General features: G+C 48.9%; 1 protein-coding gene across 4 annotated transcripts in view; it reads right to left on the bottom strand.

Moving 5' to 3' along the window:
- Positions 1-2,549: 2,549 nt before the first annotated feature.
- The window catches only part of Fam117a (family with sequence similarity 117 member A), a 44,634-nt gene continuing 24,668 nt past the window's right edge, over positions 2,550-22,515 (bottom strand). For all 4 annotated transcript variants that reach the window (XM_052197111.1, XM_052197115.1, XM_052197113.1 and 1 more), the window contains 7 exons: positions 19,910-20,079; positions 12,443-12,538; positions 9,036-9,146; positions 8,480-8,614; positions 6,702-6,900; positions 5,436-5,586; positions 2,550-3,765 (listed from right to left, as the gene is read on the bottom strand). In XM_052197111.1, the coding sequence (XP_052053071.1) occupies positions 3,465-3,765; positions 5,436-5,586; positions 6,702-6,900; positions 8,480-8,614; positions 9,036-9,146; positions 12,443-12,538; positions 19,910-20,079 (1,163 nt within the window). In that variant the 3' untranslated portion in view covers positions 2,550-3,464. The remainder of the gene's footprint in view (positions 3,766-5,435; positions 5,587-6,701; positions 6,901-8,479; positions 8,615-9,035; positions 9,147-12,442; positions 12,539-19,909; positions 20,080-22,515) is intronic.

Below are 22,515 nucleotides of genomic sequence, written 5' to 3' on the forward strand. Positions count from 1 at the left end.
GTGAGGCCAGGAGAGAGAATCAAAGTCTATTTTGCAGTAAGCTATCAGGCCTCTGCTGGGTCCTAACGCCAAGGACGCTTCATAGAGCCGTAGCGCCCTCTAGCTGCTGCCCAGTGTTAGCGACTCCAACCCTGTCTACCCTGTACAGTTCAAGACCTGGCTGACAAGTACAGGCCCTCTTTTTTGGGCACTTCACTAAGTTTTCATTGGCAGGGATGCACTGGGCAGGCTCCGTGATAGATCAGGGTTATTTTTAATTTTTTTTGTATTTGTCTTTTTCGAGACAGGTTTTCTCTGTATAGCTCTGGCTGTCTTGGAACTCACTCTGTAGACCAGGCTGGCCTCGAACTCAAAAATCCGCCTGCCTCTGCCTCCCAGACTGCTGGGATTACAGGCATGTGCGACCACTGTCCGGCCAGGGTTCTTATCACTTAGGGGCAGCACAGCACATGTTGCTTAAATTCCAGGCTACAGGTTTCTCACTCTGTAAACGAAGTGTAATTAGTAATAACCACCCTGTCACTCACTGAATGATCTGAGGATTAAGTGAGCTAAGGTTTACCAAAGTGTTTTATAAACTGTAAAGTGTGCTGTGCAAGTTTGGAGTATTATTAGTCATCATATTTTCTCAACTCTAATTGTATCTCCTTACCTCTTCGAGGTGAAAAATTCAATTTTATTGAAATGCCTTTTAAAAACAACAAAAAACTTTATCTCATGTAGCTCAGGCTGGCTGTCCTCGAATCTGCTATGTAGAAGAATAATGTTGAACTCACAATCCTTTTCTCTCCACCTCCCTTCCAAGTACTTGAGTAAATTTTCTTTCTTCAGGACCTTCCAACTCTCCAGTGAAACAACCCCCACCCAACACACCTCTTCCTATTATTGGTCTCATTCAAAGACTTCTCCCTGATTCAACAGTTGGGTCTCCACCTGCTTTGCTAGAATTGCAAAAGCAAGACTAACACCAGGTCACTAAGTCCCTTACCTAATAACAGTCCCAATTTTCAGGCAGTTGTGGGTCTTGGGGTTGCTTTTCTATTCTAGCAGGCTTGCTTTGGCACAGCCTCGGGCAAAGGAAGGAAAGGCAGGCAGCACCACACCCATCCCTGGGGACCTGACTCACTAAGGCTTTGGGGACAAGCCAGACATCTTTCAGGGCTAAGAGGACTATGCGAAAATAGGGTCTGTCTCTAGACACTGTACATTTACTTTCTTGGCTGTTGGTCAATCAGCAGACACTTGCAGGGAACCAAATAGTAACTGGGTGAATTACTGGATTCCTTTTCTGCCTTTTATTTACCAGCTGGGATCTCAAACAATTCACTTGACCTGGGTTGAGTTTCTCCGTGTGTTTCTTATTTTCATAAAATTTATTTTTTTATTTTTTTATTTTCCAAGACAGGGTTTCACTGGCTGTCCTAGAACTCACTGAGCAGGCTGGCCTTGAACTCAGAGACCCACCTGCCTCTGCCTCCTAAGTGCTGGAATTAAAGATGTGTGCTGTTGCTGTGCCACCTGGTTGAGTTTCCCCAGGTGAGATCCATGGTGATAACCATCAGGGGAGCGCTTTGGTTAGAAAGCACCAGCTAGGAAGCAGTCAGAGTGCCAAACCTTACTTCCTGACTTGGTATAGTCTTTTTGGAAAAAGCTGTTTAATTTTTTGGACATTCCTTCACTCACAGAGTGGTTCTTCTCTCACCCAACAGTTGTCATATTTTCAATGACATTCTCTTAAATCCTCTAATGTGGTTTGCTGGTGATTATCAAACCAATGGATAGTACTTGGGATAGCCTGGCCTACTGGGGGTTTCCTGAAGTCTTTCTTTTGAGACAGATATGATTGTACCATTGAATTCCACCCAGTAAAATGGAAATGTCTTTTACTGAAATGCTTTATAAATTCCATGAACAGAATGTTGGGACACCGATTCCCACTTTCCTCAAACGTCTAAGAGCTCTTCTATCTGAGAGGCTATAAAAGGGCAAGGATGGTTTCTTTGTCCCCCTCCAGAGCTGCACACTCTTGCCTTGGGTATTCACTGGAACACAGACAGACATGGTAGCTACAGCCTTAATGCTGTCCCAGCTGCAAGCCATTCCCTGGCCTCGCTTCCCGGCAAGTACCAGGGGCTTGATGAAGCTGACAGGGCAGAAAGCAGAGCCAGTCGGGTTGAAGTGGACTTTGTTCTTGTCAGGACAGTAAGTCAAGAAGGCCAGACTGTCTCCCTTCAGTGGTATTCATGCTCTCTCTCAAGCCCACTGTCCCTCAGGAGCCTTTGGGAACTCTCATTAGGATGGGCCCCTTCCCTAGTGATTTCCATGTTCACTTGCAGGACATACCATGTTCTCCATTGTAGACAAGACTTCAGGAGTCTACGGTTAGTGTGGCTTTGTGGGGAGTCTCCAGCAAGGCCTATCCATACAGTTACTAGACCACTGTATGCTAAATGGAGGTTCCTTCTCTTGAAGATAGGCTAAAAGTGATGGATACGATACCTTCCATTCTACTGCACTCCTCCCATCCCAGGAATTCAGAAAACCCAAACTGCTGCAATATTTATTTATTTGGTCTATTAAAATCAAGATCTGCAAAAAACAAACAAACAAAAAAACCACAATAACCTCTAAACACAAGATAAGAAACCTTGAACATTAACATTCTTCAATTTTGTGTAAGCTCTGCAGTACAGAAAATATACAAACTTCAAATAGCTGCAAAAATAGTGTCTTTGGGAGAAAATAGAGTTTCTACATCGATACAAGAAAAATAGGCATTTTTCTAATTCAACCCAACCCTAAGGTGAGCAGAGGGTATGGGGCTCTACGCCCCCTGGGGCAGGTGGAGGGCACGGGGCGGGGCTGCTACATGCCCCTGGAGGAATGCCAGATCCCTCTTCCCACTATTCATTTTGGGCTGGGATGCTGCTTAAGACAATCTTTAGTCAGGGTAAAATTGAGATGAAAATGCCACTTGGGAAATCTCGTGGTCCCCTGCCAGCAGCTGATTGGTCAAATGTTCTGGCCCTGAGGACCACTCTGGTCAGCTCCTCTAGGAGGGAGGCATCTGGTCGGCCTTTCTCTGTCTCTAGAAGTGGAGCTGTTAGGAAGCCTGTGGCATCTCCCCTCTCTCAGCCACAGCCAACTTGTTCCATGACAAGAGCCTCTTAGAAGTCATCTGGACTCACACCCTGGGCTAGAAGATTCACGACCTTCTAGCAGGTGAAGAGAACCGCAGGTACGCAGTGTAAGTTCTGAGCTGCCTAGCTGCTGGGGGAGGAGGTAAGTCTCCTCCCTTTCGGAGAGGGTGATGTCCACCAAAGGACCTGGGGCTTTGACACAATAAATCAAAGTGCTCGAAGGCTGAGAGGGAGAGGCTCCGCCATCCCCCAGCCTGGGAAGCTAACAGAGAGCTGGCCACCAAGGCACTCGTCTCCACCGTGAAGTGTGGGAGGGTCGGGTACTCAGACTACCAAGGAGCTCTGGAAAAGCACAGACTCTTCTGATGGTGGGGTGCGCTGCCATGGCTCAAATGGCAGTGAGGGGGCCTTGGAAGCTTCTGGATCCTTCCGAGGTGGTGCCCTGGGGCTGGCAGGGGGAAGAGGAGAGCCAGGGCTGGAAGGGCAGTTACGGAAGATGAAGCCCATACTGGGGAAGAGGGGCTTGATCAAGCTGACAGGGCAGAAGGCAGAGCCAGTCGGGTTGAAATGAACTTTGTTCTTGTCAGGACAAGAAGTCAAGAAGGCCAAGTCAGGACCTGGGGACCTGAGGGATGGAGAGAGACACAGACATATAATAAGTACAAGGAAAACAGCCAGTGAGACATGGACGACTGCCTTGGCGGGGAGCCGGGGAGCTGAGTCCCTGCTCAGAGAGGACTGTAACCTGGACAAAACCTGGAAAGCCCTGCCACTTTTGAGGCCCTTCGGGTCTCATTGCTGCTGTGGTGGGTTTTGCCTGAAGCAAGGTTTTCAGCTTTAGCCCTATTCCCATCTAAGATGGAGTGGCTCCCTGTAGGAGGTATCACAGCAGAGAACACTTCCCAACAAGTCCAGGACATTTAACAGCATCCCTGGACTGTCCCAACTAGATATCAGAGGATCGTGTCCCTTCCTCCCTAGTTATGACAACTAAAAATGTCTCTTAGGCTGGGGGAGGGGTGAATGTGTAAGGCCCTGGGTTCTATTCCTCAATACAGGAATATATACAAATAAGGAGCTTCCCAGTAGGAAAGTTGCTGACATGAAGAAAGCCCAGGAGTTATTAGGAAATAACTGATCAACACCACCTTCCTTAAAGGTCTAACACAGAGTGGGAGCTAACAGAGATGACTGGGAGGCTACTCTAGCTTCCTGAGTCTGTGACAGAATGAGGACAGTCACAGCCTCACCTCCACCTGCCCTATGGGGAGGGAAGAAAGCTAGAAGAGGCCAGGCTGCATGAGCTGAGGGACAAAACCTCTCCTCTACAACGCCTCGAGGACCACGCAGCAGTGGGACAGTAATGAAGGCTGACAGAGGGGTTTTCTAGAATGCCTACCCCATGGGCTGTCCTCTCCTCAGCTGAGACACAAATGGTGCCCTCAATGCCCAAACCCAGACCTAGCCAAATCTTTACTCCCACACCGTGACTAAACTTCCTGGCTGCTATCAAAACCACAACTTCCAGTGTGAATCTGCCCAAATGAATATGCAGCTGCAGGAGCAAACAGAGCAAGCTCTGCGCAGCCTGCAACGGACTGGGGCGGCCCCTGCAAAGGGCACAGTCAAACCCACAGATGGTACGGAGATCAGTGCTGGGCTTCGGAACCGTCCAGTTGATTGGAGAATATTCCAAAGTTCCTTCTTGAAAGACTCAGAAATTTCTTTCTGGAAGTTTACAATACTGGAACTGAACAGCCAGGGGGTGGGTAAAGAAATCCTGGTGTGTTCATTCTCTCTCCCATTCATGTCAGTCTCTGTCTGTCTCTCTGTCTCTGCATCTCTGTCTCTGCATCTCTCTATCTCTCTATCTCTCTATCTATCTGTCTGTCTGTCTGTCTGTCTGTCTGTCTTCACCCTCCTCACTCTCTGATTATGGTCTTGCAAGTCCTCACACTTTCCCCAGGGATGGTTAAAAAAAAAAAATAGAAGGAACAAAAGGCTTAGGTTTCAGATCTCTTCCCTTGCAGCTCCTGCTGCGCTTGTGGCTGGCATGTGGGCAGAAAGCGGGTTTCTATGGAGACAATGATAAGCAAAGATTTAAGTGCTCAGAGTAGGTAATGTCAACAAGTTTGATCATGGAAAATCTGTGAGACCGATCGTCTGATGTTGACAGCCTCTAGACTGGAGAGATTGGCGACTGAAGAAGGACCTGTCCAGTGGGAGGGACAACACGGGCTCCCTTCCATACTGTCTCTCCCTCCCTCCCAGGCCTCATCCATGGGATGTACTCACGTGGCCTCCTCAAACACACGCACTCTCTCACAGCCTTCTGGGGGCTCCCGTTTGAAGACATAGCTGTGATTGGGCCGAGGGGAAGCAGCAAAGGCAAGCACTGGAGATGGACTGCCATCTTCTAGGAAGGCTGGGCGGCCTGGGGAGGAAGCTACAGAGAGAGCAGGGCCGAGTCAGTGGGGACAGGGGAACCTCTCCTCTCCTCAGCCCGAGTCTTCTGTCCAAAGGGGCCAAGTGGCTCTGCTCTTTGGGCTGGTGTGTTTCATGCTGTACTCTTGGAGATGGGGTTGCAGCTCAGCTGGAAAGCACTTGTTAAGCAGGATGAGCCCCTGGGTCCTATTCTAGTAGCACCACCAAAGAGGACAAAGCTTGTTGAATTGATGGAGAAGACTCCTTTTAATTCTGTATACCCAGGAGCCAAGAGAATGCCTGGATCTCTGACATAAAGGAAATTCCTGATGTCCCCTGCCTTCCCCAGGGTCAATGCCCTGCTTGAGGAACCCCATAGCTTCGTTAGTATTTTGGAAAGCTAGCCCCTCCTTGCAGAGAGGATTCCTGTATTATTAACTCCAAGAAGCAACCTTGACTCTGCCCTACTCAGAGGATAACATTTCTCTCACTTTCCATCCTGTGACTGCACTTTGCCTAGGCTGTAAATATTGACTTTATCTGTGTTTCTCTTACACTTATTCCTTCTCATCCTGTGCTCTGTTTATTTCCTGTGTATACTGTTAGATCGTGCTCTTGACTAGCCTAGCTCATGAGGTTACTATGAATGAGTCAGGTGTTGTGGGCAACAGTTTTTTCTAACATAGGGTGTTAGTAGGATTCTTGCCTTATTCTGAGTGGAAAGTCAAGGCCTGCAAGGGAGAAACTAGGGATTGAGAACCAGAAATGTGTGTACTCAGTCTGGGTCAAACATGCAGGACCTACATTCTCCTTTCTAATTTGTAACTGCCTTCAAGGTCTTGCTGGATATGAGTCAAGGGGACCCTTGAACAGAGGTGAGCCAGCTTTCTACTTTGGCAGCAACCTGAACCTCACCCAAATAACAGAGATGGGAAAGGCTGCTGTTTTGGATAAGAGACTTTATAACTTGGAGTCAGAGTGCTGTAGGACCATTATTATCACAGGTATAGTGTGCAGAACGACGACTCACACAGATGCTGGCTGGTTCACAATGCTAGGCCTGGAATGCTTCGGAGCAAAGTCAGTACAGCCCTGCTGTAGCCCAGAGCGCTCTTGTACTCTGGTTCCATGACTTACCTTTGTTCCTGTGGATGGATGTCAGCTCCTCCGTGGCACCCTGGTGATCCTCACGGCTGGCCTGGCCAGGAGGCTGGGGGGAGGCCAGTGTCATGGAGGGAGAGCTGGTCAGGTCACCTGGCTCCAGGAGGAGAGGATGGTCACAGCTGCTATTCTGTGGAGGAGCTGGGGCACGGTGACCATCAGGGACCTCAAGTATCTGATGAGGAAGGAGAAGAGACTCAGTCCAGAGCCTTCTCAGGCCTGTGACATTGCAGTGACCCTCAGGGGTCTCCCTGCACCTTTTCTCTTAGCCTAGAGGACAGAAGAATGTCACTTCCTCAAGCCATTTATTTCCTGACGACCTGCAGTCTAGGAGAAACTGTTTCTCCCAGAGTACTTTTGTTCTTTTTCCTCGAGATTGTTAATCCAGTCTACAATCACGTTCATTTGTGTGATGTGATCAGTGCCCCTCTGTGTATGTGGATCTTATACACAAAGGTGACTGATACACAGGGTGACATAATAGGGGCTATATGCTATAAGCCACTGCAGGACAAATGTGCAGATGGTTATCATACATTAAATACCTTGTACCCTCCTTTTTAAACATTTGATGGTATTTGGATCCCCAATGAACGAGTTGTATGCGTGTGTTCAGGGGCATAAGGAATCACACATAACATCCATTTAAAAATCAGCCAGCAGCCAGCTGTGGTCACCGCACATGCCTTTAATCCCAGCACCCAGATCTCTGTGAGTTGATCTCTGTGCTCTTGAAGTCACAGAGACCTTCCTGCCAAGATCAAACTAGTCTACATATGGAGTTCCAGGACAGCCAGAGCTACATAGTGATACCCTGTCTCAAAACAAATAAACAAACATAAACAAACAAATAAAAACTAGCCATTAGTTAACAAACCGAGACTTGTGCCCATGAGAATTATGTCCATACACCTCAACTGCCATTCCCCAACTGAACGGTGTCAATATCATGTGCCCGAGATGGCAAAGGAGGTAGCTGGTAATTGTGCCTGGGAGTAGGGCAGGAGGAAGGCTACATGGGCAACTGTGCATGAAGGACTGATGGGTGCCTGTCAGTAACAGAGACAGAGGGAGGAAGAAGTGACTGGAAGGAAGGTAGTGCGAGCTAAGGCACTCATGTGAGGGTAAGGGTGGCCAGTCAGCTGACAGTTTCCTCCTAGCAGGGCCCTCTCTGTGCTCATTTGTGACAGTTAATCTAACTTTATGGACATTAAAATCCCAGCAGAAACAATCTCTGAGCATGTTTGTGAGGCACTCCCTGAATTAGGTTAACTGAGGTGGTTAACTGAACTAGGTTAAGAGCCACCATAAATGGACGTGGCGCCATCCCCAGGCAGGGGTCCCAGGCTGAATAAATAAAAAGGAAAAATCAAACTGAGCCCAAGCACTCACTGCTTTCTGATTCACAGCCACAGACGCCATGTGACCTTCCTCCTCACCCTCGGTACCATGACTGCCCACCATGAAGGATCACACCCTGGAGCTGGGAGCCAGAATACGCTTCCTTCCTTGAGCCACTTTTGTTGGGATGCCTGTCCCTACCACAAAGCCTTCCCGAGTGACACCCACCTATCCCTGCTGCTCCTGTGCTTAACTTCAGTTGAGACAAATGAACTCCATCTGTGTACTTCTGGAAGGTGGTGTTTACATGTTGTTGCTTCCAGAGCTACAGCCTGAGTCCCCAAAGAGTAGCACTACCTTCTGTCCTCGTGCGGGAGCAGCCAGTCAGAACCGTCAGGGCAGCCACCACTCACCCTCAGCAGCTCCTCTTCACCCTGCTCCTTCACAAACACCTCTTCCAGCTCCTGGTTGAGCCCTTCTAGGCTTCTGTGCAGACAAGGGCTGAGTCGCAGGACAGGAGATCCTGGGGGGAGGCTGGGATGGGATGCCTAGGGAGAGGCAAATGAAGCCATCAGATGATGTCCCCACTCAGCAGGCAGGGGTTACCAGCTATGACCAGAGGGAATGATTGTGTCTACAAAGCTTTTTTCTTCACCCTTTTTCCAAGTTGTAAAAAATAAAAAAAGATAAAGTTGGATATTGCCAACTACAGATTGCCAACAAGCCGATTCAGAGGGGATTTGTCTAGGAGCTGGTGTGTGAGACACATGGAAGATGCAGCTAGTGTCACTGCCTTTATTGAGGCAGAGGAGAAAGACACTAGGAACAGTGAGGGCCTTCCAGGGCCACTCAGTGGAGCCCGACTTTGGACTAAAACTTCTCCTGACAGCCGGGGAGAACTCTATACACCACAGAAGACTGTCATGAAGGAAGACAGAGGGGAGCTGGCGGTCAGGGGACACAGCATACCCTCACTGCTCCCAGGACGCCATGGTCCCCTTGGACAGGGGGGCTCCGCTCCTTCTCCTTCCCGCTGCGGCTCAGCTTTGTCCTCTGCAGCTGTTGCTTCAGCTTGGTGATCTAGCAGAAGAGATGGAGGAGAAAGGACAGTGAGGCAAAGCCAAAGCATGCTGCTTCCTCCCCTAGGCGAGGCCCCTGTCTATGAAGATGCCTGAAAGGGACACGGACATCAATGGTGCAAACCCACGACAGTCAGAGCCTCAACTAAGTTAGATACCTGGCTGTTAAATTTGATTTTTTTAAATTGTTATTCATCCCCTAGAGATCAGCAGTTCTCAACTGTGTGTCGAGACCTCTTTGGGGGTAGCATATCAGACATTCACATTACAATTCCTCTTTTTTTTTTTTTTTTAATTTTTTTTGGTTTTATCAAGACAGGGTTTCTCTATATAGCCCTGGCTGTCCTGGAACTCACTCTGGAGACCAGGCTGGCCTCGAACTCAGAAATCCGCCTGCCTCTGCCTCCCAATGCTGGGATTAAAGGCGTGCACCACCACCGCCCTGCCACATTACGATTCCTAAGAGTAGCAAAATTATAGTTATGAAGTAGTGGTAAAAACAATTTTATAGTTGGGATCACCACAACATGAGGAACTGTATGAAAGGGTCCCAGCGTTAGGAAGGTTGAAAGCTGTTGCCCTGATGAACCAGACTCCAAACAGAAAACACACACCATCATGGTTATGAGTTGTAACCACTAAGTGCATGAGGCAGGCATGGCAGCACAGTCTAATCCCAGCACTACGGAGGCAGAGGTGGGTAGGTCTCTATAAATTGCAGGCCAGCCTGGTCTACATAACAAGCTCCAACTCAGTTGAGGGTACTTGGGGGGAAAGGCAAGGTCTCAAAAAGGTGGGGGGCAATGAGTAGCCTTTTATTTTATTTTCTTTTTAAAGAATTATTTATTTATTCTGTGTAAGTACATTGTAGCTGCCTTCAGACACTCCAGAAGGAGGAGTCAGATCTCGTTATAGATGGTTGTGAGCCACCATGTGGTTGCTGGGATTTGAACTCAGGACCTTCGGAAGAGCAGTTGGTGCTCTTAACTACTGAGCCATCTCTCCAGCCCTAGATCTAAATTTTTAAAAAAATTTTCAAACCTTTTTGTTTGCTTGTTTGTTTGGTTTGATTTGGTTTTTCTCGAGACAGGGTTTCTCTGTGTAGGCCTGGCTGTCCTGGACCTTTAACTACTGAGCCATCTCTCCAGCCCTAGATCTAAATTTTTAAAAAAATTTTCAAACCTTTTTGTTTGCTTGTTTGTTTGGTTTGGTTTGGTTTTTCTCGAGACAGGGTTTCTCTGTGTAGGCCTGGCTGTCCTGGACCTCACTCTGTAGACCAGGTTGGCCTCAAACTCAGAAATCCTCCTGTCTCTGCCTCCCAACTGCTGGGATTAAAATCGTTGCCACCACTGCCTGGCCAAACCTTATTTTTAATTGTGTGCATGTGTATGGGTCTGTGGGTGTGCAGATGTGTGCAGGTGAGCACAGAGATCAAGGCACTGGGTCCCCTGGAGCTGGTGTTACATATAGGTGGCTGTGAGCTGTCTAACATAGGTGCTGGGAACTGAACTCCCATCCTTTACAAGGACAATGAATGATCTTAACTACTGAGCCAGCTTGAGCAGTTGTGGCACACGCCTTTAATCCCATCCCTCAGGAGGCAGAGGCTGGGTAGATTTCTGAGTTCGAGGCCAGCCTGGTCTACAGAGTGAGTTCCAGAACAGCAAGGGCTACACAGAGAAACCCTGTCTAGAAAAACAAAAACAAAAAAAAGAAGAAGAGAGAGAGACGCCCAGGCCCGGTAACAAGATAAGATATCACAGTACCACAGGCATTTCTGTAGCGGTGGAGGAACAAGTCTACTGTAATCCCAGACTCAGGAGGCTGAGTCAGAAGTCTTAGTTTGAGGCCAGACTAAACTATACAGAAATATCCTGCCTGGTCTCCCACCAGCAATCCCTAAACCAAACAAATAAGCAAACACTTTGAAATATGATTCCTATCACATTTGAAGTTTTGGGCCTCTGCACCCTGAGCAGGATGCAGAACTTTATGAATGGGAGGGAGCCCGATGGAACTCAGAAAGTGGATTTGCTGCCCACTGCCATAGAAGTCGTGATGACAGTCAAGAAGAAACATATTTTGTTTGTTTGTTCTATTGGTTTTGAGTTTTTAAGACAGGGTATCTCTCTGTATGTAGCCTTGGCTGTCCCAGTTCTCACTCCGTAGACCCAGCTGGCCACAGACCTGTCAGCCTCTGTCTCCCAAGTACTGGGACTAAAGGTGTGCGCCACCACTGCTTGGCTAAAAAACTGCTTTTTAAAATTATTGTTTTAGATGTACTTAGTGTATGTGTATGAGTGTTTTGCCTACATGCATGTGTGCCTGGTGTCCATGGAGGTCAAAGAGGACACTGAGTCCCCCAGAACTGGAGTTCCGGATGGTTGTGTGCCACCATGCAGGTGCTAGTACAGAACCTCAGAAACAGCCACGAGCACTCTTAACCTCTGCGCCACCTCTCTGGCCCCTAGAAAATGGATTGTAATTACATTGCTGGGGACTGAACCCAGGGCCTCACCGTGCTAAGGACAGCTCTACCACTGGGCTGCATCTCCCAGCCCAAGGATGTGCTTTTAGACTTGCCGCTGGGGATCAATCAGACCATGAAGACCATGACTCTCCACCCTTCCTGTGCAGAATTTGTTTACTCTGCGATTCAAGGCTTTGAGAACGTTTTACATTTCCGCTTGGCTTGAAGCTTACAGTCCAGTCACTGTGCATTTTCTCAGCGCTCTAAGCACCACAGAGGGCAGAAACAGCTTCCCTCTGTGAATGGGTCAGGGCTGAGTCCTCCTAAGTTGACCTTTGCTTTGGAACTGCCACAGGACCTGTCAGAAGGAGCTGGTTTAGAAGCTCTGGAATTCCAACCTGTGGCTTTCTCTCCTGGGTGTCAATGCCTCCAGCCCTCCTGGGGCTGGGGGAGGCTGGCCAAGAGAAAGAAAGTATTTGGAACCCAGGATTATTTTTCTCTTCTTTTAAAAGAAAACTCGGTGGATGTTTAAGTAGTAAATGAGGCTGGGGCTCCTGATTGCCAGGGCCTTGTTCCCTGTCCTCCTCCAGTCTCTGACTCACTTACCAGAGTCCAACCTCAGAGGAACTAGGCAAACGACTCCCAACCAGCATGCTGGGCTCCTCAGCAGCCACTGGCTGGAGTTTCTCTATCAAGAGGGTCTGAAGCCCCACCCCCAAGCCACTGGAAGCCTGGGAACCAGTTGAAGAGCTGAACTCTTCTGAGCTCCCTCAGAAGGAGGCTAGCAGGAAGAAGAGAGGGTGGAGGTGTAGCGAGAAGGCAGTTACCTCTTTTCGGTGGTCTGTGCTGCCCCACGATGCTGATCGCTTGTGCATGCAGAAGCTGGCCCGCTCACCTTCTGGCTCTTGCCAGGACAGGGGTGTCTGTAGAAAGAGGGCATACAGTAAGATGGGCAGCTCTGCAGGCAGGAAGCAGCCGGATAGAGGTGTGGCCTGCACAGCCTTTTCACATCTGTTCATCATGGGTGCACCCAGCCCACTTTATCCTTTCAGACAAGAGAACCGGGTGCGTGGCTTCACCCTGATTTTTACTCTCCAAGAAACCTTCCCAAGGCCCAACAGTGCTGACCTCCACTCTCTTTTATTTTTTTTATTGGGTCTTTGGCACTGGGGATGGAGCCCAGGGCCTTGCGAGTGTTCTACCACTGAGCTACATCAGCCCTTCCTTCCCTTTCAAACATGTGTTATAGTCAGTCTGGGTGCACTGCAATGGTGAGGCCAAGTGCTGCCCCTCTCCAAGGCAGCTCCAGAAGAGCGTGTATCCTTTATTCTCTCCCCATGAGCCCAGCCAAGGCCGGGTGCCTAGGAACCCATGGAAAACAAGCAATCAGACAGGAGCCCAAAGAGGAAACAGGAGAAAGGTTTCCATGGGTGCCTCAGGATGAAGCAGGCGGCAAGTGTTTAACGCCATGTCTCAAACTTATTTCATCACAGAGGGAGTGTCAGGGATGCTGAAGTCCTCCAGCATAGGCAGGGGAAGACGGTTTCAGAAAAATGGAGCCAGAATTCTGAATCCAGCACTGATTCTTGGCCTGTTCACGCCTCCTCCCCATGGTCCTTCTTTGTTCCTTGTGGAGAAGAACGTTCGATTTGCTGCCTTCTCTCTACTGCATGAAGACAGGGGACCCAAGATGGTGGTGAGGAGTCTCCACTAAAAGAGGAAGTTACTGGCTCCAAGCATGAAGCTCAAGAGGCCCAGATCCCTCCCCATCACCAACATCCTATTTCCATTCCAAAGGAGCAGAGTGCTCTAGAGGGACCAGCTCCTCTCTGACTACTGTGCACAAGCTGCCAAGAACACAGGGCCTGGGAACCAGCTCCTCTAAGAGATCTGCTGACCTCCCCCCAGAGGCGCTGTACACAGAGAGGGGGAGGATCAGGGGAAAACAAGACTCCTCACCACCCCACAGCTGCTAAGAGGAGCTCACGGGGCAAGTCTGAGCCAGGATTGTGAGAGCAGACTGCTTGGTGTGACAGCTGCATGTGGAGAAGCCACTGCAGACTGAGCTTCTGGCCCTTCCTGTCTGCAGCTGCCCACGAGCAGCTTTCCCAGGCTGTGGAATATAGCCAGGGGAGACAACTGGCATCACCAGAGAGCACATCCTCAGGTTCATTCCCATCATTCTTCCTTTATGAAAAGTGCAGCCAGGAATGCAGGCGTGTACCCCAAAGCCCTCAGGTGGCGCTGGCTCTTACAATCTCTGGAAACCAAGTAGCTGATCTCCTTCCAAATGTTCGCGTCTCTCTAACCCAGGGTATCAGACCTCAGGGACACCAGCTGACAGGGAGAACGCAGCTCATCTCCCCATCAGCTACTAGGACTTCTGCAGTACCACACATGTCCTCCTCTGCGGGTGTGCCTAAGCACAGCTTGCAGTCACCAGTGCTGCCAGTATAGTTGAGTCCTATACATCCCTGTCACCTCTAGAAAAGGAGCAAAGACCACAGAGGAGAGATGGCAAAACCTAGGAGGATGATGGCCCTCCTCACCACTAAGGATGCTGTACTCACAAGTGGATGGTGAAAGAGAAGAAGTTCACTGGGTCAGGTTGCAACTGACTACTAACAACTCTTCAAATGTCAGCTACCTCTTCCTAGGAGATGTGAAGGAGAACAGAGGGGTGTGGCCTGGTACAGAAGTGGAAGAAAGATGAGTAAACCACAGTTGGTATCATCTCCTTTCCTAGTCCTCTCCTCAGCAACACCTCCTGCGTACTCTGTGTACATGTGATGTTGACGGCGTCACTTGATCTCAGCATCCACCACCTTCCCATGAGAATAATCACTACATCCCTCAACCCAGACAAACTCACCTAGCTTCTCTCTCTCTCTTTACCTCAGCCACTGCTCTCTAAGCTTCTTCCCATCTACGAAGGCTGAGCCTTACCGCCAATCCCTGCCTTGTCACAGTGTTCTTGTAAGAGAGGCTGAAGGAGCCGGAACATGCAGAGGATAAAGCAATGTGACTACTAAAGCAGAGGCTGAAGCAAGGTGCTATGAGCTATGAGAAGCCAACAGCCACTGAAAGCCAAGAGGCAAGTGGTAAGGAGACTTCCCCCAAGAGCACTGCATCCTGAGCTGGGTGCCACGCACCTGTGTACAGGCCCGGCACTTGGAAGCTGGGGCTGTAAGGACTCTACCACAAAAGAAAACAAAAACAGCTTTGAGAGCATGGCCCTGCCAATATATTTGTGTCAAGTCACTGCAACTGAACTTGGAGACTTCTGGAATCTAAAACTCCGAGAGAATACACATCTGTGCCTTGAGCCACGAAGCCCGGGGTAACTGTTAAAGCAGCCCGAGGAGCCTGACACACCAGAGCTGCTGGACTTCCAAGCTGCTTCCAGGCTGGGCTGAGTACTGTCTAGCCAGGCAGGTACAAAGGTCTAGCTTTCTGTCTCTCTAGCTGCAGTGGGTATGTCAAGTGGAGGAAGTGTACCCCAGGTTGCTCAGGATCCTCCTTTCTGAGCCTCACTCCCAAGGACTCGATCGTGGTCTCCTTGGGGAACAGTAAAGTCACAGCTAAGACCCACTTTAAGGAGCTCACCAGGATAGGGTTGGACCAAGCTGTACAGCAGTAGTGCAACTAGTCATGCTAGATGCCTCATTGTGTGGAGGAGAGTCTGGGCATAGGGGACCAAAAATCCATGCTTGTTAGGGGACTTCTACACTAGAATGGACTTTCTCTACACCCAGGCTAAGGGGGCAACTGAGGGAGGGGTAAGATTACTAACCATGAGTGAGCAACCAGGTCTGCAGCTGCTGTACAAAACCAGACATGCATGGGGACAGGATGACTGCCCTGCCAGGGACTGTAAGATTCCAGGTCAGCATGTGGGGATAGATAAGCATGGAGGAAGAAGACAGTTTCCCACAGAGCCAACACAGCAACAAAAGCAAGGAGGATGACCTTCCACGCTGGGATGTCTTTCTTGTTTCTACCTGGAGGTCATGACCAGGACGGAAGAGTCAGGTCCTCACCAGTGCCCTTGACTCCTGAGTATGCAGAGCCGGGCAGGTCCTGGGAACACTGCCCACCGTACCTGTCAGAAGTAAGGAGCAGCCCGGGACCTGACAGGGGACAGATGATTGGTCAGAGGGCACATGTTGAGCTCAGTTCACAAGGAAGCCAGTCCATTAGGACTTTGACCAAACAAAAAGGCTCAGAGGGTGGTCCACTGGTCAGCACCAGAACTATGGCTGCAGGTGGCCAAAGACACCATTTCTAGCTTAGCAGTGACTAGACAACCCTCAGATTTTCATGGCCCCGTTTTCACGTATTTGCTGTATTCTCAAACCATGCCGTGAACCACTGAGCTTGATCACTAGTTTGGAAAACAGGCTCTGTGCCCAAGCCCTTACACCCACAAAAAACAAAAACAAACAAAAAAAAGAACAATTTTTTAAAGATCTGTGATGCTCACACTGGGTCATGTGCTGTCAGTGAACACTGAGGCAGTAGCTTAGGGAAAGGAAGGACCCCCTCCCCCTGAAGCAGATAAGACAGAAAGGAAGTCTCTCCAACCAGTAGGCTGCCTCGGCCTCTGGCCTTTGGGATGTTCCATGCTGATGTCTGTTAAGAACTTAAGATTAGAGATAAGTCAGAGGTAAATGGGGAGTGGGAGTAGGGATCACAGAGGTTTTCCCATCTTAACAACGAAGCAGAGATGGGGATGGAAAGAAGCGAGTGTGAGTGGAGGCAGGCAGGGGAGGTCCCCACTGTCCCTTCTGTGGGCAGGATGCCACCAGCTGGGGAACTTTGCTCAAACAGTCATCCCAGCTGTGGGAAGCCCACTTCCTCCCTCCAGAAGAGTACAAGGCTCACATATTTTGCCCAGTAAGAAGGGAGAGGTAACCACAGCCACTGGCATATGCTGCCATCACTAGCCCTGGCCAGGGCCCAGCCACTAGGAGAGGCCAACTCAAAGCACTTGGTGGCCAGCTCTGGGTTACCAGATGGCCTGGGGGAAGGGTGGGCCACAGAAGAGAAAACACACTCAAACTGAGACAATTCTGAAAAACTTCTCTCAGAGACAGGAGTTCCCGCAGAAGATGGAGGTGCCACAGGCAGTGGAGTTGGGGGAGTGACTCCCTAGTCCTCGCTGGCCCTGTTCTCAGGAAGCCACTGCTGGAAACACCTGTTCACGCCTTTCACATTGGTCCTCTTGGCTCAAAACAAGCCAGGCTGGAGGTCTAGCTCAGGAGTGAAGCATCTGGCTAGCATGTGCAGGCCCTGGGTTCTATCCCCAACACTGAAAAGATGCAAGCATTGAAGCAGTGGCCCCTCTCCAGGTGTCACGGTCACCCCACTTCCTCCTTTCTAGAAGAGCTGTCTTTGTTCCTCCTGCCTCCTGTGGGGAGCCGAGCTCCTATCCACTCTATGCTGCCTGAAGACTGACTTCGTGCTTGACTGAAAGCATGGAACATGGCCAGGAAGGGGATCCTGGGATTGCTGACAGCATTGCCATAGACCCAAGGGCTGAGTGCTTTTCATTCTCTTCTGCCCTACACATCAGCTGGCCTGAAGTACACAGCGCGCCCAGCTCTCTAATGGCAGGTGTTCTGTGTCTGAGGCCTAGCTCTGACACTGGCTTGGAATGAGCAAGGCCCTCTAGGGGAGGTTCTGGGAAAGAGCTGCTTAGCCTCAGCCACAACTGAAAAGCATATCCCTGGGAGTGTCAGGAAGGACACAGCCTCTAACGCAGGGAGGTTAGGCACCCAGGAGAACAGTAACAAGTACCTGCCGTTAGGCTGGATGAAGCAGACCCTGATATATTCCACTGCTGTGGCTAGGAAAGAAAGGGTGCAAGTGAGAGGCACGGTAGGAATAGCTGGCTTGCTCAAAGCAACTGGGAAAGGTCTGGCATCCATCCACCCCTAACAGCTGAAGAGCTTTTAATGAACTCAGGATGTAGCTCAGTGGTAGAGCATGAGCACTTGCCTTGCCTGCCTGAAGTCCTAGGCATCACAGCCTAACAAGCAAACCAACCAGACACACACACACACACACACACACAGGTATGTTTTCAAAGACTAATACATCTAGATTCCCCACTCCCCTTTCCCTTCTCCACATTTGCTGAAAATCTCTTCTTTATCCATCCTTCTGGGTGATGACCTCTCACTGTTCAGAAAGGAAGCACAGGCCTTCTGGGGAGATGGTAGTTGAGCCTAAAGCGTTCACAGTGTAATGCCAGTGCTAAAAATGGCAGTTTGTGCCAGGCACAGGGGTCTCAAGCAGAAATCTGAGTGGAACCCAAACCTAGGAGCAGAAAACTCCCTGGAGAGCAGGCCTGGGAGATGGCAGAGCACATACTTGGGGTTGGATGCTTACACTGATCTGAATTCTCCCACCTCTTGCCTGCAGCCACAATATTGACAGGTTGCTAAGAGTTCCTCGAGGGCTGGAGCCCATCCCGGGAAAGAGGAAAGCTAGAGGGCTGGGCCTTGCCAGACCCATGGAGGCACATCGCTGACCTCTGTCTTGCTGTGGCAAGAAGCCCAGACTTGTTATATAAAAGATCTGGCCTGCAGCTGGAGCCGAGGCAAAAACATGCAGCTCAGAGCCCAGGCCACTCCACTTGGCTAGAGGACGTCTGAGGCCAGCCCTGCCTGGGGGTGACAAAGAGAAAGCTACATGAGGGGTGGGATGGTCCCTGGACAGAGGCTGGCAAACAGGAAATGACTGAGGTAGGGTACGCTGCTGCTGTCTAACAAAGCAAGATGCTCATGAGTCCATGTACTTGAAGCAGCATCCAGCTCCCCCCTGCAGGAAGCCCTCCTTGATTAACTGTATTATCTGGCCTGAGCCGAAGGATAACGGGAGACCAGTGTGGGCTCCCGGAGGGCGCCTGCCCTTCACCCGCTTCCCGCACATCTACAGAGGACCGACCGTTCATAGCTCCTAACTGCTTTAAACGTGTTTCAATTCTTTTTGGTGCAACAAGGGGCATTTCGAGAAGAATCTTGCTCCTCTAAACCTTGCCAGGCATCAGCTCCAAGACACCCCTTGGTTGTCTGTTCTCAGGCCTTCAGGGAACTAGGAACCAGGCTCAAAGAAACCAAATCTTGTAACCATCGGAAAGAAGTGGGCATTCAAATGTTCATTAAACACATTCGAAAACGGATCTCATAAAAAGAAAGGAACCGACGGGATGCGCTGAGGAGGCAGAGTGAGTCGCGATGGGGTCCGTCCGCCTGGCGGCCATGCAGCATGGCCGTGGGCAGAGTGGGCACACTCTACTCAGCAAAGGAAGAGCTTCCTCCCCCCATCTTGTCCTGTTACCCATAATGGAGGCCTGAGCACGCTAGGTGTTCTTCCCTGCAAGATGAACAGGACTCAGCTTAAGCTGCCCCCAAACGGAGCCTTACTCTTACCAACTTCAGTGCTAAGAAGACTGAAGTCCTAGGTCACACTAAGACACATCTATGGGTAATTTCCAGATAAGAGGACTTATCTGGAGCAGTAGCTCAGGTTAACAAATCTTATCAAAAAGATGGACACATGGAGCCGGGCGTGGTGGTGCACGCCTGTAATCCCAGCACTTGGGAGGCAGAGGCAGGCGGATTTCTGTGTTCGAGGCCAGCCTGGTCTACAGAGTGAGTTCCAGGACAGCCAGGGCTACACAGAGAAACCCTGTCTCAAAAAAACAAAAAACAAAAAAACAAAAAACAAACAAACAAAAAAAAGATGGACACATGGACTGGATGGTCTGTGGAGACCCCTTCCAAGGGCAGGACTCTTCATGAAAATACGGGAGAGAAAGCTGGGCTGATGCCCTGGAACCGCCCTGGCCTGGCTGCTGGTGCAGCCCTTCACGGGAATGCCCTACCCCTACTGATCCAATGGGGTCGACCCTGGCTCAGCACCACTTTGGCCACTTCCTCAGATGCCTAGGGAATGCAAACCAGAACAAATGTTGGCCTTAGTTTAACTTCAGGAAGGCAAATCTCATTTAAAAAGTCTCAAACTCCAAAGTCAGCTGCAGATTCTCCACATGTAAACCCTGAAATCCAAACTGTACACCCCAGCTTGACGTCTCTTTTCCACTAGGCAGGTAGAACGCAAACCCATTTTTACCTATGTTTACAAAAGAAAACAAAGACGGACAAACCCTGGTAAACAGTAGAAGAAGAAAAGCTTCTATGCACACCTAAAACCCAGGACAAGTCACTTCTGTGACAGAAGTCACCAGTAGTCTCAGCCAGCCCTCCCAACCCTCCTGAACCCATTACCTGGGTGGCCTTGTCATTGGTACAGCAGGTGAAGGCCCCATCGGCATCTCGTGGCCACTGGCCCAGAAGGTAGGAACTGAGGATGGTGTCCAGGGAGAATGTTCGCCGAACCTGGGGTGGCTGAGGCCTGCACACTGACTTTTCTGGGACCACCGAACATGGGACACTAGCTGAAAGAGAGCACAGCCAGCAAGGCCTTGGCATCAGCATGGAGGAAGAAGCCACGGTAACCAGCCTCCTCTCTCCCAGGGTACATCACCTGCCTGCCATGTCTTTCCTCCTTCCTGAAAGAATTCACAGCAGCAAAAGCACAACCTGTCTGACCAGCAATCCTGACTTCACTTCATTACTGGGATCCCTTACGATGCCCTTTGTCTTGCTCTAGGGGACTCTGAACCCAGCACTCCCAAGTGTCCACCCCGAGAGACTCCTTGGAGAAGCTGTTTCCCAGCCTTAGAGGGAACTCCATGTTCATAAAGCACAAGCCTTCTTCCCTTTTACATTTTCTGCCCTCCGTCCCTCCCCCCCTGCAGCCCTCCTGCATCCATTTTAAATCTTCTTTGCTGCACAAACAGCTCAATTACAAAAAATTCTTTTTTTTCTTTTTGTGGTATTAGAGACTGGACCCAGATCCTTACATAGGCTAAACAAGAACTGTATTCCATAGCCTTATTTTCTTCCCACTTTTTTTGAGATAGGATCTTGCTGTATTGCCCAGGATGGCCTTGAATGGGCTGTGCAGTTCAGGCCCACCCTGAGTTTTCAATCCTCTGCCTCTGCCTCTGCCTCCCAAACTGGGACTGTAGGTGTGTCCACCATGCCCAGGAAGAAGGATTCTTACTACTTCTTCCAGCCCAGGCAGCTCCAAGAGAGAGCTAGGGCACTGGCCTGGAAAAAGCCTCAAGGCTCTAAGAAAAGGTGTGATCAGAGGACAGTAGTCTGCAGGTCTTCTCCGACCCTTTTCTGACTTTTATTTGAATGGCAAAAACAAAAACACAAGGCGGGGGCAATTATAAATGCATTCACTTTATTTTGTGCTCGCTTAAGATTTCTGGGAGAAGTAAAAAATTGAAACTCTTTTAAAAACATACGAGTTCTGGGATCATCTGGAAGTCTCAGGGGTCTGGGCTGACTCTGTTTTCTATGTCCACATTCAAACACTCCATATCTGCAGATCTATAAAGACTCCCCTTCAAACAGAACAAACTGCTTTCACATCTGTAGTAATCCCTTGGTGATTTATGTGTATATTCAGCACAGCAGAAAGAACTGGGAACTGAAGGTATAAATAGACTTGAAGAGGTTTACATTAAAAAGACACAGAAAGATTGGCAGTTCCCCAAAAAATTAAACAAAGAATTCCCTTAGGGTCCAGAAATGCCAACTCTAGGTAGAGACTCCCATCAAAAAACCAAAAACAAACAAACAAACAAAAAAAAAAACCCAAAAAAACCCTAAAAGCAGAGATTTGAAAAGTTATTTATACACTTATGATCACAGTAGTATCATCAATTATAAGAGCCCTAAATCAGAGGCAACCTATCAACACAGGGTGAAACAAGCCAGATACAGACAGACAGCAATGTCACAGGAGGCCACCTTCATGAGACATCTGGAATAGGCATCCATGGGGACAAGAAGAAGTAAGGTGGCCATGGGCACAGAAGGAAGGGGAATGGGGGTTCTGTAATAGATGCTTACCTCTGGGATGGTAAAACATTCCAGAAAAGATAACTGGCGGCTACACTGTAATGTCCTTATGCCACTGAATTGAAACTTAAGATGCTTAAAATGGTAATTTTGCTGTTGTTTTACTTTTCAAGACAGGGCTTCTTCTCTATACAGCCCTGGCTGTCCTGGAACTCACAGAAATCGACCTGCTTCTGCCTCTTGAGTGCTGAGACTACAGGTGTGCGCTACCATCACCTGGCAGTGAATTTTACATTATTTATGTTAACCAGTTTTTAAAAAAAGATACCAACTATGTGAAATTCTTCAAATTAATTTAGATATTTGCATATGTTTTAACAGGATTGTAATCAATATAAATTATAAAATATATTTTGCATTGTTCCATACATTATAAAATCCCAATTCAAAGTATCAATAATCTTCATATTTGTCATTTTTAAAGATTTTATGATATCAAACAGTGATTTGGTTAACCATTCCTACCTTGATGGACATTTGGGGTTTTTTGTTTTTTGTTTTTTGTTTTTTTGTTTTTTTCGAGACAGGGTTTCTCTGTGTAGCCCTGGCTGTCCTGGAACTCACTTTGTAGACCAGGCTGGCCTAGAACTCAGAAATCTGCCTGCCTCTGCCTCCAGAGTACTGGGATTAAAGGTGTGCCACCACTTTCTAGCTTGATGGACATTTGGATTGCTCTCTAATATGGATCTCTTAGTTTATAATGTCACCTTTGTCATATTGTAAATTATCTCCCTCAACCAGCAAATAAGTACTCACTTAGAAGAGACTAAAAATGACTTTCAATGACAAAAGTTGTAAGTATGAATTGTCCAAAAACTCAAGAAATATATAAACAAAAGACACACACACACACACATACACACACACACACCATCACCTCCTCACCCAGAGACAAT

This window comes from Apodemus sylvaticus, chromosome 10 (genome assembly GCF_947179515.1).
Source record: "Apodemus sylvaticus chromosome 10, mApoSyl1.1, whole genome shotgun sequence".
In the NCBI taxonomy this organism is placed as follows: Eukaryota; Metazoa; Chordata; class Mammalia; order Rodentia; family Muridae; genus Apodemus; species Apodemus sylvaticus.